The sequence below is a fragment of the Gorilla gorilla genome, chromosome 1 (assembly GCF_029281585.2).
Source record: "Gorilla gorilla gorilla isolate KB3781 chromosome 1, NHGRI_mGorGor1-v2.1_pri, whole genome shotgun sequence".
NCBI lineage: Eukaryota > Metazoa > Chordata > Mammalia > Primates > Hominidae > Gorilla > Gorilla gorilla.
The window spans coordinates 206,669,251-206,685,783 of NC_073224.2; the positions used below are offsets into that span (position 1 = coordinate 206,669,251).

Here is a 16,533-nt window from a genome sequence, read left to right on the forward strand (position 1 = left end):
ATGATCATTAGGCATGTACATAACATCACCCTGTCAGGAAAAGAAAAACAAAAACAAAACCACTTTGCACCCTGAATAAACAGACAAATCCAGAGTCACTGTCTAGTTGTAGTTCCACAAATAGATAAAACTTTCAGCCATTTCCTATAACTTCCTCCCAAAACAATGGTTTGTTTGTTTGTTGTTTGTTTGTTTAGATAGGATCTCTGTCACCCAGGCTGCAGTGCAGTGGCGCGATCTCAGCTCACTGCAGCCTCTACCTCCTGGGTTCAAGCAATCCTCCCACCTCAGTCTCCTGAGTAGCTGGAGCTACAACACATGCTACCACACTCGGCTAACTTTTTAATTTTTTGTAGAGATGGGTCTCAACATGTTGCCCAGGCCAGTCTCAGACTCCTGGCCTCAAGCCCTGACTCCCACACTGTGATATCTGCAGGTACAGACGACCCTTACATATACACTAACTGCACGAGACAATGCTGGTTTTCTACCATGAACAGACTAACAAGAACAGAAAATGTTCTATTTTCTCTATAAATCCATGTGGTGTTTATTATGTAGAGGGCTGATCCTTCTGAAGCCTGGACTTGTTCAACACTTTGCAAGTCCCGCACTTTGCTTGTGCCTTCCTTTCATGCTGCAGGCCGATTAAGATGCTCCAACGCCACTCAACCGCCTCACTCCGACCATGCTCCCAAGCACAACCTTCTCAACTCCCAGGGTGGATCTTGCTTGCCCTCTTGCTAACTCTACCTCTATTGCTTGACCGGGGCTGGCTCTGTTTTGGACATGACCTTCTTTTATGCCCTTCATTAGTGGCTGTAACATTGGGAAGATGGATTTGATTATATGATCTGATGCCTGGTTCTCTGCCAGGGGACAAATAAGTAGGAAAGGGCCTCCGTCAAATAGCAGAGGACAAGGAATCTGGAATCTGGTTGTTTCTTCAGCTTTGGCTTTGTTTGTTTGTTTGTCTAAAGAATCCTGGGAGTTTTGGGCATGTGGGACACTCGCCTCTTTGCCACTGAGTTAGGACATATCAGTTTAATTATATGTGCAAGCGTCTAGTGACTTATAAACTGTCTTCCAAATGTTGATAGAATCCTCTTTTGTTGTTTGTTTGGTTTCCTGCCATTATGAACTCAAATTAGTCCAAAAGAGAGAGAGAGAGGGGAAAAAAAAAATTGTGCCCTCAGGAATGGAGAATAATCCCTGAGTCAAAGAACATTCTGGCAAAATACTCTCCTCTCCTTCAAAGGCCTGTTAATTTTTTGTTGCTTTTTTTTTGGTCATGTTCTCAAATAATATTTTTAAACAAAGTCTACTTCTTGGGAAAAAAAAAACAAAACAGAATTCTTCATCATTATTATCACTTGCTCTTGTGTTTATTAGCTTGCCTGTTCTGTCAACTTTGTGCTGTCGCCTTTCTCAGATCCAGGTCCCCATTCAGAAAGATAAAATTGTCAAGGTGCAAATGCAAATGCAATTGCTCTTGGCATTTCCAGATGGCTGCTGGGCAACACCAAAGATTTGCTCCCTTGTTTTACAAAAGGAGGGATGCTTACAATGATTGGGTTTTGTATTCTTCTTTTTTTGTTTTTTGAGACAGGGTCTTGCTCTGTCACCCAGGCTGGAGTGCAGTGGTGCGATCTCAGCTCACTGCAACCTCCGCCTCCCAGGTTCAAATGATTCTCCTGCCTTGGCCTCCTAAGTAGCTGGAATTACAGGCACCCGCCACCACACCTGGCTAATTTTTGTTATTTTTAGTAAAGACAGGGTTTCACCATGTTGACCAGGCTGGTCTCAAACTCCTGACCTCAAGTGATTCACCCACCTTGGCCTCCCAAAGTGCTGTGATTACAGGCATGAGCCATGGCACCCGGCCTATGTATTCTCCATGGTTTTAATTAGCCAAACGCTAGAGTGACAGCTGCCCTACAAAGTTTGTAGCGTAAGAAAGTTGGCAAATAAAAAGAGAAACTCAACCTCCCTGGGTTAATTTTATACATACATAAACGTATAATATGTATAATATATAATATGTTCTTGTGCACTTTTTAAGATGGACCAAAAAAACCTAATCTAATGCACAGAGGCTGGCATAACAAGCATCAACAAAGACATTTCTTTAAAAAGATTTTGTCTCTAGATTTAGAATGCCCTTAACAATTAGTGATAACGCTTTATGGGATTAAAAGACCCTGAAGATGGGCCAGTGCGCTTGCTGCCAATAACATGTTTTTTTTGTTGGTGAGATGGGGTCTTGCTCTGTCACCCAGGCTGGAGTGCAGTGGCATGATCTCGGCTCACTGCAACCTCTGCCTCCCAGGTTCAAGTGATTCTCCTGTCTCAGCCTCCCGAGTAGATGGGACTACAGGCATGCACCACCACACTCGGCTAATTTTTGTACTTTTAGTAGAGACGGAGTTTGACCATGTTGGCCAGGCTGGTCTCGAACTCCTGACCTCAAGTGATCCACCTGTCTCGGCCTCCCAAAGTGTTGGGATTACAGGTGTGAACCACCGTGCCAGCCTACCATGTTTTTAATTTGAAAAATTGATCGTGATTATACCTTAATAGAGGACTCCATTGTCCTCCATTGTGATATTGTTGATTATTACAATTAACTAAGCAGAATCATTTGTTCTAGTCAACAGGTCTGATTTTTACCCTCACACTTGCTTAATTAAAGGCCTCTGCTTTGAGCTAGAAAAGACAAATGCATACAGGCTGCCATGTTGACATCCTCTTCTTGACCAGACACTGCCAGAGGCCAAGGTAGGCTCCAAGAGTCCTTGCTCCAGAAGTAGATAACTTTGAAAGCAGGCTAACTAACCCAGGATCAGAGGAACAGGAATTATTCCCCAGGACTGGATGAAACTGATTTCACCCTTAATGTTCTAATTTTCTAAAGGTCTTTTTTTTTTCTTTATTACTGTCGCTAATCCTCAATTTAGGAGGCTGTATACAATAAACTGGAATAAAATATTCCTAAAATGGTGCCTTCTTCCTTCTTCCAACTAACTCTTCAGAATTCTGGGGGTGAGGGTGGGAGGGGGACTATAAAAACCTAACATAGATATGAAATAATAAATCATCAAGGAAATGTTCAAATAATCATTCTATTGAAAACAACAAATGTAATTGGCCTTATCTACAAAACTACTAGGAATAATAGCTAAAAACTCTTCAAAGTACCTTTGCTGAGACCCTTTTCTTTTACGATCATTAGTTCTGTAAACATGATCTGTAAGAATCTGTCCTCCTTCCTAACAGGATATAATTGGGTAAATCAAATTTGTAACCACGGCTGTGCCAGAAATGTCACAGTTAAAGACAAATTTCATTTAATTAGGCATGACAAGCCTGAGAGTAAGAAACAAGGACTGCACTTCAAAAGTGGGAATGAGGCCTCCCCGGGCCTCCAGGAAACCGGACTGGACCTGCTCTATGGCTTGTGGAATTTCAGCCTTTAAGGTTATAAAAAGACATCAATCTCTGCTTGTTCAGAAACACTGACAAATGAAGATTCTCCAAAAAAAGGGTAACCGCCATGTTACACGTTGTATAGGCACAATCTGGCAGAGGTGAATTGGATGGTTCTAGGTTCCTGATCTCTAATAATATAAAATTTTTTCACATACACACACACATACACAATTCTGGCCTGGGGGCCTTACAAAGTCTCCTAACAGAGTTAACTCTCAAGCTTTTCTATCAAATGCTCTAATTTTAAGAACCACACAACTGGGAGGACTTTATCAATCAACACCTTGTTACATACATCTCTGTACATAAACCTGGCCAAATTTTTTAAAAATCAAAGTAGCAACAAAATCAGAAAATTGCTGAAACAAACTTACATGGTCAGACTTGTGCCTTGGGAGGCACGGTAACGAGAAAACAGACTGACACCTGGCCCTGCTGCCATTGTATCATTTTATTCTTTTATTATTTTTTTTCTTTTGAGACAGGGTCTCACTCTGTCCCCCAGGCTGGAGTGCAGTGGTGTGACGTCAGCTCACTGAAGCCTCGACCTCCTGAGTTCAAGCAATCGATCCTCCCACCTCAGCCTCCCAAGTAGCCGGGACTACAGGCATGCACCATTACTCCCAGCTAATTTTGTATTTTTCTGTAGCAATGGGGTTTTGCCATGTTGCTGGTCTCGAACTCCTGAGTTCAAGTGATCAACCCATCTCAGCCTCCCAAAGTGCTAGAATTACAGGCATGAGCCACTGAGCCCAGCCTGCCATTTGATTCTATCATACCCACGCATCATGTCCCAAAGTCAGAGAAACAGACAAGGTAAAACATCTTGCACCCAGGGATAAAGGATTCAAAGACAATGGAGATAAACGAATAAATGACAAAAACAAAAAAAGCAAATAAAAAATAGAGCCCTTCTCATGGTGGCACACGCCTGTAATCCCAGCTACTTGGGAAGCTGAGGAGGCAGAGGTTGCAGTGATCTGAGATCATGACACTGCACTCCAGCCTGGGCAATACAGTGAGACTCTGTCTCAAAAAAAATAGAGCCCTTCTGTATAGTATTTAGTCCTCAAAACAGAAAAAACCTTGAATTCTTTCTGTAAATTACAAACTCCACAACAAAAACCAGTTTTATCCCTGACTTTTACAATGCTGATATCGGCAAACACATGACAATGCTCACACAGATGATCATCGTCATGTGAGAAAATGGTGCTGCTTCCCCTCTGAACAGAGGGACTGCAATCTTGGTAATCTTTGGCTTGTTTTTAAAAATACCAATGGTATTTTTATTTGGTGAGCCAGTCTTTCCGATGTCTATACCCTCCTGCACAAACTTTTTTTTTTTTTTTTTTCTTGAGACAGAGTTTCACTCTTGTCATCCAGGCTGGAGTGCAATGGCGCAATCTCGGCTCACTGCAGCCTCCATCTCCTGGGTTCAAGCGAGTCTCCTGCCTAAGCCTCCCAAGTAGCTGGGATTACAGACGCCCACCACCACACCCAGCTAATTTTTGTATTTTTAGTAGAGATGGGGTTTTGCCACGTTGGCCAGGCTGGTCATGAACTCCTGACCTCAGGTGATCCACCCGCCTCAGCCTCCTAAAGTGCTGGGATTACAGGTGTGAGCCACCGCACCCGGCCACAAACTTTTCTTAAAGCATTTATAGCTTTGAGTCTCCCTTTCACACAGTCAACTAGACCGTATGCCCCACGAAGGCAGAGATTTTCATCTTTTTTGTTCCTTGCTGTATCCTCAACATCTAGAATAGTGTCTGGCATAGAGTAAAAGTTTCTATAAGTATTTGTTAAATGGATGAATCATATGCTCTGTAAAAACCAGTTATATTTATTCCAAAATATTTAATAATTGCTTATTTTGTGCCACAAACTGGGGATATGGAAATGGAGGAGACTGAGCTCTTGCCTTCAAGAACTCCCAGTAGATTGAGTGAGGTGGGCAGATAAAAAGACATGGGCGTGACAGCCTACCACTGCTATGATGGACATGCACAGAGCCCTGTGGGGACACAGAGGTCGGGTCCCTCACCCAGCTAGAGCAATCAGGGAGGGCTTCCTGGAGGAAGCTAGACTGAGAGAGGACAAGGGGATGGCCAGAGAAACAGGGAAAAGCGGGAGAAGGGTGTCTCTCTGGTAAAAGACACAGCATGTGCAAAGACCTAGAGATGAGAAACAGTGGGGACGGGGTGCAGTAACAACAGCTGAGGCCAGTGAGGTCCACAAGGGCCGTGACCCCGAGGGCAATGGGCACCTGGAGAAGGTCCTTGCCCCTCCTTGCACTGGCTCCATGTGCCAGGCCACGGGTGCTGAGCTGAGTTGGGCTGCAGCAGGGCAGCAGGCAGGCCACTCACCTGGTGTGCTGCTGGAGGTGGGAGAGCTGCCGGAAGGACTTATCACAGTAGGAGCAGTGGTAGGGCTTGACGCCCAGGTGGATGCGCAGGTGCTGGGCCAGGTAGGAGGCGTTGGCAAAGGACTTGGAGCAGTGCGGGCACTTGTGGGGCTTGGCCTCTGTGTGCGACTTGGAGTGGATCTGCATCTCCGACTTGGTGAAAAAGGTCAGTGGGCATACCTTACACCTGCGGATCAAGAGACAGGTTCACGTGGGAAGATCCCCCAGCCTGTCCATCTCAGGGGAGGCCTCCTACATCAGAGAGACCTTGCACCTGGGACAGGTCTTTCCTGTGATGAGCCCAAGAAGCACAGGACCACCTGGGAAAGACAGGGGACAGTCTCCCAGCCTGGGCACCCTTAAATCTGGAGGAGGAAGCTCTTGCCTGGGGGAACATTACAGAGCCTGGAGCATAGGTTACACCTCATAGGGAAGACAGGCCTGATCCTGGTGAGGGTTTGCCCAGGGCTATATCCCATGGTTCCGGGCAGGAGGCGCTACCACGTGAAGTAGTTCTCAACCAGGCTGCTCATTAGAATCATCTGGGAAGCGTCTACGAAATACCAACGCCTGCCCCACCCTCCATACTTTCCATCCTCAGAAAATTAACTCAGAATTCCTGAAGATGCAGCCCTGGCATCTGCATTTTCTGAAAGCTCTTCAGGTGATTCTTTAAAATTGTTGTTGTTGTTGTTGTTTGAGACAGAGTCTCACCCTGTCACCCAGGTTGGAGTGCAGTGGCCCGACCTCAGCTCACTGCAGCCTCTGCCTCCCAAGTTCAAGTTATTCTCTTGCCTCAGCCTCCTGAGTAGCTAGGATTACAGGGGCGCACCACCATGCCCGGCTAACTTTTGTATTTTTTGTAGAGACGAGGTTTCACCATGCTGGCCAGACTGGTCTCAAACTCCTGACCACAGGTGATCCACCCGCCTTGGCCTCCCAAAGTGCTGGGATTACAGGGATGAGCCACTGTGCACGGCCTCTTCAGGTGATTCTAAGGTGGCCAGGGTTGAGAACACTGCTTAAAGGGAGGAGGAAACCGACTCTCACAACCCCAGGCTGTGGGGGTGGCTGCCAGCCACAGACCACACCTAAGGGTCCAAGCCTCTATTCCCCTCCCCGAATTGGGACTTGGGATGTGGGTGGGGCTCTCCAGAAGGCCCCGCCCCTCTGGACCCTAGCCCTGCCCCTCGGCCCTAAGGGTCCTGTTTCGGCCCCGCTGCTGGGCTCCTGGAGCAGCCCTGGCTCAAGCCCCAGCCCCAAGCCCACTCGGACCCCATCCCGCCGAGACCCCCACCTGTACGTCTTGCCCTCCTTGGCAGTCTCGCCCGAGGCCAGGATGGGATAGGGGACTACAAGGACAGGCGGACCCCCCGGGTTCTCCGCCTTGATCTTTTTGCGGCCGCGTTCGGACTTGGGGGGGCCAAGCAGGCCGTGGCCCTGGATTGTCTTGATGGAGTCCAGGAGAGGGGGGCTGGTGATCCCTGAGATGAGGGTGGGGGACGAGGCGATGAGGCGGCTCTGGCTGGTGGTGGTGGGTGTGGACGGGGTGCTGGTACCCGTGCCCGTGCCCGCGCCCGCGCTTGACTCAGAAGTGCTCACAGACGGGGTCCGGGTGGACAGCCCCAGACCTGCGAAGACAGGTGGGTGGGGGCAGGGGTGAGGGGAGCTGCAGAGGCCAGCTCAGCTGCCCACCCAGCTATGTGATTTTGGCAGGCGAGCATCCCCTTAACGTTCATAAGTTATTACCCAGGGGTAACTAAATGAGACCTTGTGCATGTGTAAGATGCCTTAGACACCTTAAGATTAAATTGAGTTAGATAACAGGGGCACTTTGGAAAAATTCAAACTATAGAAAAATACTGAGGCACAAAGAAGTTCACTGCCGTCTTATTTATAACAGCAAAATTTTAGAGGCAACTGAAATATGCAACATTAGGGAAGGATTCGGTAAACAGCAATTAATTGCCTCTACTGAACTGCCCATTGAAAAGGAGGTTATGTTTGTTTAAGCAAACTATGTATGTATGCACACAAAAAAATAAGTAGGAAAGAACGTGCCAAAATGTGATATGGATAGTAGATCAGGAGTAATAAAAGAAAAAAAAGAGGCTTAACTGTGCTTGATTCTTTGACAATGAGCGTTTTAAAAACTTCTGTAATAAAAGTTATTCTTTTAAAAATGATAGGACTAGAAACATAATATCAACTGAAGCAAACAAAATCATGAAAATGGTATCTATTGTGTGGTTCTATTTTTTTTTTTTTTAAAAAAACTAAAAATTTGTGCATTGAAAAAGATAATGTCAAGTTGGCAGGAGAATGTTTTATATCATACACTGGTGGTGGGAATGTACATTTGCAAAGCCTTAATGAAGCCTTAATGTTAATGAAGGGTAGTCTGGCAACAGCCACTAAAATTTAAACATGGCCGAGCACGGTGGCTCATGCTTGTAATCCCAGCACTTTAGGAGGCTGAGGTAGGAGTATCACTTGAGCCCAGAAGCTGAAGACCAGCCTGGGCAACGTGGCAAAACCCTGTCTCTACAAAAATTACAAAAATTAACTGGGTGTGGTGGCGTGTGCCTGTAGTCCCAGCTACTAGGGAGGCTGGGGTGGGAGGATCACTTGAGCCCCGGAGGTCGAGGCTTCAGTGAGCCATGATCACACCACTGCACTCCAGCCTGGGTAACAGAACAAGACCCTACTCTTAAAAAAAATAATTAATTTAAATAAATTTTAATGTACACAACTTTTGGCCAAGCAATTCTACTTCTAGAAATTTACAATAAAGAAATATTCCCACATGAGCACAAAGATGTGTGTACATGTCCATACAAAATTGTGATCAGACAAAATTGGACACAACCTGTTTGTCCTCAGCATGAGCTTTGTAAAGAGCTGTGGTCCACTCTCATTAGGGAGAACTGCACAGCCACTAAAACAAGATCGATGTGATACAGTGACACAGAGAGAAGGTCGAAATGAGCTGTCAGGTGAAAAAAGCAAATCACAGACATACGAGGCCATCTATTTTAAAGAACACACACTCAAACTACATACGTAGTTTGGACAAGATATATGTGCATGTAAACGCACAGGAATAGATCTGAAAGGAGACACATCAAACTGCTAATTGTGGTTCTCTCTAGGGAAAGAGAATAATTTTTTGGTAAAAGGAGATTTTCATACTTTGTCTATCTGATTCTATATTATTTGAATCTTTTACCTGGTGAATTTATCCATTTTTAACATCTGTGATTAAAGGACAAAATAAAATAAATTATAAACATATGAAAATTCTTAACAATAGTAGGATTAAGGCTATTTTTTCTCCTTTCAGCTTATCGGCAATTTCCAAATTTTCTATAATGACTATGTATTACCTTTATAATAAAAAGTGGAATATATATGTTTATGACAGAATGGTGAGTAGGAAAAGCAAGTTAAAATCATGGGTACAGCCCTACCACAAGCTCAGCAAAACACACATGAATATTGAAAAGCAAAAAATATGGCTAAGGAAGGAAATGGACCAACAGCCTCTCTGAGCTGCTCAGTTGGGAGCTGGGGATTATGAATGATTTTTTTGTTGCTAGTTTCTCTTTTTTCCAAATTTCCCTTAATATGCTTATATTACTTTTTAATATTACTTTTATAGTGGAAAAAATAAATTTAATAAAATCATAATAACAGGGGACATACAGAGTGCAGCTGGGGCCTGGAGAGGTTTACCAGGCCCTGTAATTCTTGGGTCACTCTGGGAAAATGCAGGAGAGAAGGAGAGAGGCAGAAGCACCTGCCTGGCAGCAGGGGCGACAGGGGAGGAACAAAGGCCCAACCACTGTGGTCTCCCAAGAAAGCCTATCCACCAAGCTCCGAGGAGGCCTCCGGTGGCTCCAGCCCCTTGACATTATCCCAGGATGGCCGCCTGGCACCCCAGCCTCAACCTATCCAAGACTGAGCTCACATCTTTCCCCAACCCTGTTCCTTCTCCGGGGATTCCATCACAAGGGCGGTGCCCTGGGAATCTCCCTCACCTCCTCCCTCCCCTCACGATCCTACATCCTGTCCTCTCTTCTCCCACAGTGTATCTCAGATCTGTCCACTTCTCTCCATTCCCACTACCACTGCATTGCCCAGGCCACCACACTCCTGAAGGTCTCCCTGCTTCCACGCTTACCCCCTGACAACCTGGTCTCCACCAAGCAGCCAGACTCGGTTTTCTCAACCCATATCTGAGTGTTTCCTCCCCTATTTAAAAACCTTCAGTGGTTCCCCACTGCCCAAGGGTCAAGTCCAAACCACTTTGTGGCCTACAGGGCCCTTTTTAATCTGGTCCCTGCTTCCTCGAAGCCTCAGCAGAACTGAGCATCGAAACAGAGTGAAGACACGGGCTCTGGAGCCACACTGCCGGCCTCTGCCTCTTACTAGCTGTAAACCGTGGTTGCACGTGGCTTTACCTTTCTCTGCCTCAGTTTCCTCATCTGTTGAATAGAGACATTAAGGTGAACTGCATGAAACTGCTGTTTTTCTAAGTCAAAACGGTCCAGTGTTCCACCTAATACCAACAGCACACACCTCACAGGCTGCTGGGAGTACAATGAACACTGGTGAACAGACACAGGCGCTCGACTGGAGCTAGCTGTCATCATCACCATCTTCCGGGTCTCCCCACCCCAGACGGTCTGTCCTTCTCTTGCTTCCTACACACATACTCCCTCCGCCTGTGCGGTTCCCTCTTCCTGTCCCATTTCCCTGGTTTGCTGCCAACCTTTCCTCGCCTTCTGGCTCCTCCAAGGGAGTCTTCTCTTACCCCCTAAATCTGGTCAGGGTCGTTCTCTGGATTCCCAAAGAATCTCGTGATTTCCAAAGTTTTCTATGTGAACCTAACTTTCCTGGTGAGCCCCATGGGGCAGTGACCGGCTCCTGTCGTGTCCACTGGGGGGAGAAGGGTCCTTCCAGTACTGGGTCGTTGGAAGTCCGGTGCTGTGGCTCGTCGTGGCCAACCCCGCCACCCCAAGCTTTATGCCCTACCCCTAGGCCCTGCCTGCCCTGCTCTCACCTAGCCGGGTCCCATCCTCACCAAGTCCCCCGCTACGCCCGCCCCCTCCCGCCCAGTCCTCGCCGGCCCCGCCCACCCGCCGGCCCGCCCACCCGCCGGCCCCGCCCGCTCGGCCTACCTGTGACGGTGCTGGTGGCCGGCCGTGCGTGCAGCGCCACGTCGGGCTGCGGCACCGCCTGCGGATGCAGCCCTGGCACCTGCTGCAGCTTGGGCAGCGACATGACGGCCTGGCTGCTCTCGGCGGGCGCCGGCGGCACTAGCAACGGCTGCTGCGACGAGGCCGACGTGGGCGGCAGGTGAGGCGGCCTGATCTTCTCGGCCATCAGCTGCTCCTTGATCTTGTTAATCAGAACCAGGTTGTCCAGCTGCGGGCGGAAGAGGACGGGCTGAGGAGGTCTGGACCACCTCCCGCCCCTTGCCCAGGCCCGCTGGTCCACCCGCGAGCCCCTCGCTCCTCATCCCCCTCCCCGCAGGCCACAGCCAAAACCCAGGGGAAGCGAAGCAGCGCCAAGGAGGGTAGGGCAGCCGGAGGGGCGACGTCAGTCTTACCTGGCTGGGCATGGTGGGAGGAGGGGGCCAGAAGTAGGGGTTGTTAAATCGAGGCTCGGCCATCCTGCGGGAAGAGAGCGACTGTCACCGGGAAGAGAGCCCTCCCCAAGGCCTGGGGCGAGCACCCCTCAGCTGCGCCCACTCAAGTCAGGGCCAGTGTCTGGGATCCATGTCCCCATGGGTCCCCCAGCCTCACAGCACAGCAGGCCTCCCACCAGGCCAGGGAGCCACATCTCCAGGCTGAAAAACCTGGAATTCAGTGACACCCCTACCACCCCCCCTTAGTGGGCCCCATAGGGCAAAGGTCACATCCAGACCAGAGTACTCTCAACCAGCTCCCACCCCTATCACCCCAATGCTGGCCAACCAATCTCCATCCCCCAGGAGGGCCCCAGGCTGCTGTACCAACCCCGTAGGTTCCATACAGAAGGCCCCCCAAGTCCAGAGACAAACTGGGGAGGACTGCAGCAAACTTGTAAATGCCCATCCCTGATCCCTGCCCTTCTGCCCCCTGACCCCTTGAGTACGGACATCCTTCTCAAAATCAGGGGGCAACATGAGGTCACCAGACATAGCCTTTCTGAGGGGCAGTTTGGCAGGACAATTTACAGTGACCCAAATGATTATTGCCCTTTGACTCAAGAAATTGTACTTCTGGAAAGTTATCTTCAAGAAACAGGCCACGTGTGGTTGTTCAATGTCACGTGCAACATCTGACCTACAACGACGTGGATGAGAATGCTGTGGTTACGGAGGGGGCTGAAGAGGCTGAAGCTAGGGCAGTCTGCGGCTCTTTGGTAAAAGTGTGTGACAAACTGTCTGGTGGCCCTCACCTCTGGCAAGTTCCATGGCAGGCCTGTGCGGTTAGAAGGCCTTTTCAACCAGGGCAGTATGAAGGATGGGCCTTCAGGGCTATCTCAGTCTTCCAGAAGGTTTGTCTTCCTGCGACCCTAGAGTAAGTCAAGAAGTGACTTACAGGGACCATGCCTCACAGAGGGTTTCCATTAAGTCTTGCTCCCTGTCAAGTTTCTCTTATCTCTCTCTTACAGAAATCACTTGCCTAACTGGTATTATTGCTTAAATGAAATTGTTTATTTTGACAGGAAAGACCAAAATGAAGTGCTTTCACCCTCTTTTCCTGATTCTATGAGCTTGAGAAACCCCTATTGGAATGGTAGCTATAGGGCTTCGGGAGAAAACCCTCAATAAGGACACGATCTAATCTCAATATTTTAAGAAAGAAATTTTAGATGAATTATCTCTTGTGATCTTTACTTGAAAGTAGGTACAAGAGGTATTATTATACCATTTTATCAGTGAAGAAACTGAGGCTCAGAGAGAGGGGAAGGAGGAGACCTGTCCAAGGCCACAAGGCGAAGGTGCCACAGTCAAAACTAGAAATCAGATTTGCTCAAGCTGGTTCCTCTGGGGAATTTGCTTTGCAAACCCTAGTCTTTGGAAGAGCAAATGCCCATATGCAAATGGATCAATATCTATATGCAAATGTCCTTACCCCTCACTCCCAGCCTGAGGGCCAGTTTGGGTCAGAGCACCCTCCTCAGGTGGCTGGGGCAGCTCCTGCCCTCTATCAGCCCCCCTGCTCCTCCATCCACAGGCACCAAGATGCTCTTCCCTCTGCCCACCAATCCCTTACAGCCCAACACAAGAAGTACTTCCTGCCTGGAGTTCTCCCTGAATGCTCCAGACCCCTGGGACGTCTCCTTTCCCAGAACAAACTCAAAACAATAATTATGGTGAGGAGGCTGCAAGTTACCAAGTGCCTCTCTTGTGCCAGGCACAATGACACTGAAAGGCAGGTAGGTACTCTTATCATTCCCGTTTTATAGCTCAGGAAACTGAATTCAGAGAGGTGGAGTGACTTGTTCAAGGTCACACAGCAAGTAAGCAGAGAGCTGAGATTCCCATTCTAATCTGCCTGACTCTGAAGTCCAGCTCATCAGTCCCTTACGTATTCAGGGGAATGACGCATCCTGACCACAGGCTTGTGAATAAACCCTACCTTAGGATGACACGGCTGTGACCCCACAGGTGAGCACCCGCTCACACAGCAGTCTCAGGACCTGTCCCAACCCTGCTGCTGTCCACAGGGGGAAATGTGGAGGGGACCGAGATGTAAAGCCAGGGTAAGGAGGCTCCACGGCTGGGGGCAGGGAGCTTGAGAATTGGATACACCTGTCCTGTTCATCATGGGTATCCCCAGCACCCAGGCCCAGAGGTTATCAATAATGTGAGTTGCATAATGGAATCAATAAATGAAGTAATAATAATCAGAATGACTTTAAAGACAATCCCATACAATTATCTAGCACTGCTCACAGTTTACAAAGCTCTTCTGTGCCCACTGGCATTCTCATCAGAACCTCAGGAGGATGGCAAGCAAGGAAGAATTTTCACCCTGATTTCATGGAGGAAGAAACAAGGGCACCAGGAGGGAGGCACCTTGCTCAGGCCACATGCATGAGAAACAGGAAGCAGCACTGTGATGTGATGCTGGGTGCTAGCTCTCTAAGCCTCAGGTTTCCTCCTCTGTAAAATGGGGTGAAACAGGCTACCCTGCCTCACTCCTGCCCTGGCCCAGGACTCTGCCCACTGCACCTCGCTGCTTCTCAGACAGTTCTGGGAGATCCGTCTTTTCCTCCTCTTCAGTTCAGTTCAATGACAAGTTCAGAGCCACTACCCTGATCAGGAGGCTATGGGAAGAGGGGGTCTTGCCCAGGGTACCACAGCTGGGATAGAACATCCTGCCACTTATCAGACCCCTGGTCAGGCAGGGGCCACCCTTCACCCTAGCTGGGCCCCAGATCACTTAATCTGATCCACACCACCTTTGCCTGATTTCTCTGCATCATTTTCTGGCTGGTTCTAAGTAATTTAATGATTCGGTCAGTGACCCTAGTCCTGGTGTCTACCTACTGTGTGACAGGCACAGGGAAGGCAGGGCAGGGGCCAAACATTTCCTGAGTTCTTCCTGCGTGTCAGACACACTGCTAGGTGCTCATCAACAGCATCTCATGTGAGACTCCCAACATGCCTCTGAGGTGGGTATCCCCTGTGCAGCCCTGGGACCTGTACAAGAGGGTGGGCCCTGGTGAGAGGTGAGGGGGTAAGACAGCCAGGGCCAGGCCAAGCCACTCAGACCTTGTCTAAGGGAGGGGCTTGAAGCCAGAAAGAGACATGGCCAGAAGTGTGTTCAGGACAGAGGGACAAGGCAGAAGGACATTCCTGGAAGAGGTCACAGCTTCAGCAAAGGTGTGGAGATGTGAAAGCACAAGGCAGGCTTGGGACAGTGAACAGCACCCACAGACACCAAAGAGAGCTGCAGACCAGGGCGGTGGGGAGACACAGGGCACTGAATGCCATGCTAAGATGTTGGGTTGGAATGCTGGTGGTGAGAAGGTGGCAGGAAGCATGCTGGGCCAGGGGAGCAGTGAAGCAGAGGGGACTATCTGAGGACCTGGTGAGGGCTGGGGGTGGAGACAGAGCAGCCACCCGGGGGTTGAGTGTGCATACCAGAATGGGCAGAGGAAACACGCTGGTGGCCAGGCCTCAAGCATGACAAAAGCCAAGACTCTCTACTGTGAGCCCCAAGACACAGGGCTGATCCTTACAGGGGAGCAAATGTCATTTTGTTTCTGTTATTCTAAAAGGTGAAAAACAGTGGATGGGCGGATGAATGAAACGCCCCTTCCAGAAAACGGCCTGCTGATGGCAGCTGGCCCATCTATCAGTCTGTCCATCCATTCATATTGGACAAATCCTCTGGGCCAAACTGGGACCAGTGCTGGGGAACCTGAGCCAACTGGAAAGAACTCTGCCCTCCCCGAGCCCCAAGCTAAGTGAAGGAAGCAGACAAGTGAGCCATAAGTGAGCCATAAGCTTCTGCAAAGAACTCCCACCTATAAGGCCAACCACACACCACCGTGGCCTCCCTGAGGTCAAAGCTTATGGCCCACCTTCCAGTCCTGTCCTCCATGGCCTCCCTGCCACCTGGCCCCTTGGAGAAGGCCTGTGTACCATGACACCTGGCTCCTCACTTTCTCAGCCTCCTTTACAGTCCCTAGCCTCTCTTCCCCACCAATTCAGCTCCTCAGGACAGAGCGGGAGCCCCCTCTCTCCCACCAGCCTCAGTTCCTGGGTGGCCCAACCACTTTAGAATCTAAATACCAGCCAAGCCCGAAGTCCCCACCTCCAGCCAGGCCTCTCCCTGACAGTCCCTTTGGCCGACTCCTGGGCTGCTCAGACTCTGCAGGCCTGAGCTGGACTTAGTCTTCCCCTATGCCATGCACCTGGTCTGGTCACCCCCAGCTCACAGCAGGACATCCCCATCTGCCCAGATGCTCCTGCAGACACACAGTGATCTACCACACATCTGCCCAGATGCTCCTGCAGACACAAAGTGATCTACCACACTCGCCCTCCCTCCCCACCCACCTCACACCCATCTCAGCCATGTCCTCAGGATTCCAGTTCCAAAATCTCTCTCAAGCCCACCCACTCTTCTCCAACAGTCCCAGCCACTGTCGCCTCACCAGGACTGTGGAACAGCCCGCTCTGTTTGCAGCCCAACATACCCGGGTTCCAATCTTTACTCCAACTCACCAGCTGTGTGATCTTGGGCAAGGCACTTGCTCCTGCCCCCCATGTAAGGGATTAGCAGCCCAGAGCCAGGGACCTGACCCAGCCTGGAGAGGATCAGGGAGGACTTCCCAGGGGAGGTGATGCCTGCCTTGGGTCTTAAAGGATGAGTGGGAGTTAGCCAGGCAGAGAAGAAGTGGGAGCATTCCCAGCAGAAGCAACAGCTTGAGCAAAGGTCCCCCAGGCGAGGAGCCCAACAGTGTGAGGGGAGCCACGAGCGTTCGGTGTTGCCTGGCAGATGGGAGATGAGGCTGGAGCCAGCAGCTGGGGCCAGACCTAAAAGGCTGCTCCCTGACTCCTAGGCCTGAAGGCTAGACTTGAAGCAGTGGGTGATGGGACAGAATCTGTGGTTGAGAAAGGCCCCTCT

General features: G+C 49.4%; 1 protein-coding gene across 10 annotated transcripts in view; it reads right to left on the bottom strand.

Moving 5' to 3' along the window:
* Positions 1-16,533, bottom strand: part of ZNF362 (zinc finger protein 362) — a 175,895-nt gene that overhangs the window by 13,170 nt on the left and 146,192 nt on the right. For 9 of the 10 annotated variants that reach the window (XM_055390782.2, XM_031013876.3, XM_055390774.2 and 6 more), the window contains 4 exons: positions 11,511-11,574; positions 11,080-11,326; positions 7,194-7,527; positions 5,859-6,083 (listed from right to left, as the gene is read on the bottom strand). In XM_055390782.2, coding sequence (XP_055246757.1) covers positions 5,859-6,083; positions 7,194-7,527; positions 11,080-11,326; positions 11,511-11,574 — 870 coding nt within the window. Of the gene's footprint in view, positions 1-5,858; positions 6,084-7,193; positions 7,528-11,079; positions 11,327-11,510; positions 11,575-12,343; positions 12,461-16,533 lie in introns of all 10 variants that reach the window. The other variant, XM_055390787.2, reaches the window with a different exon arrangement.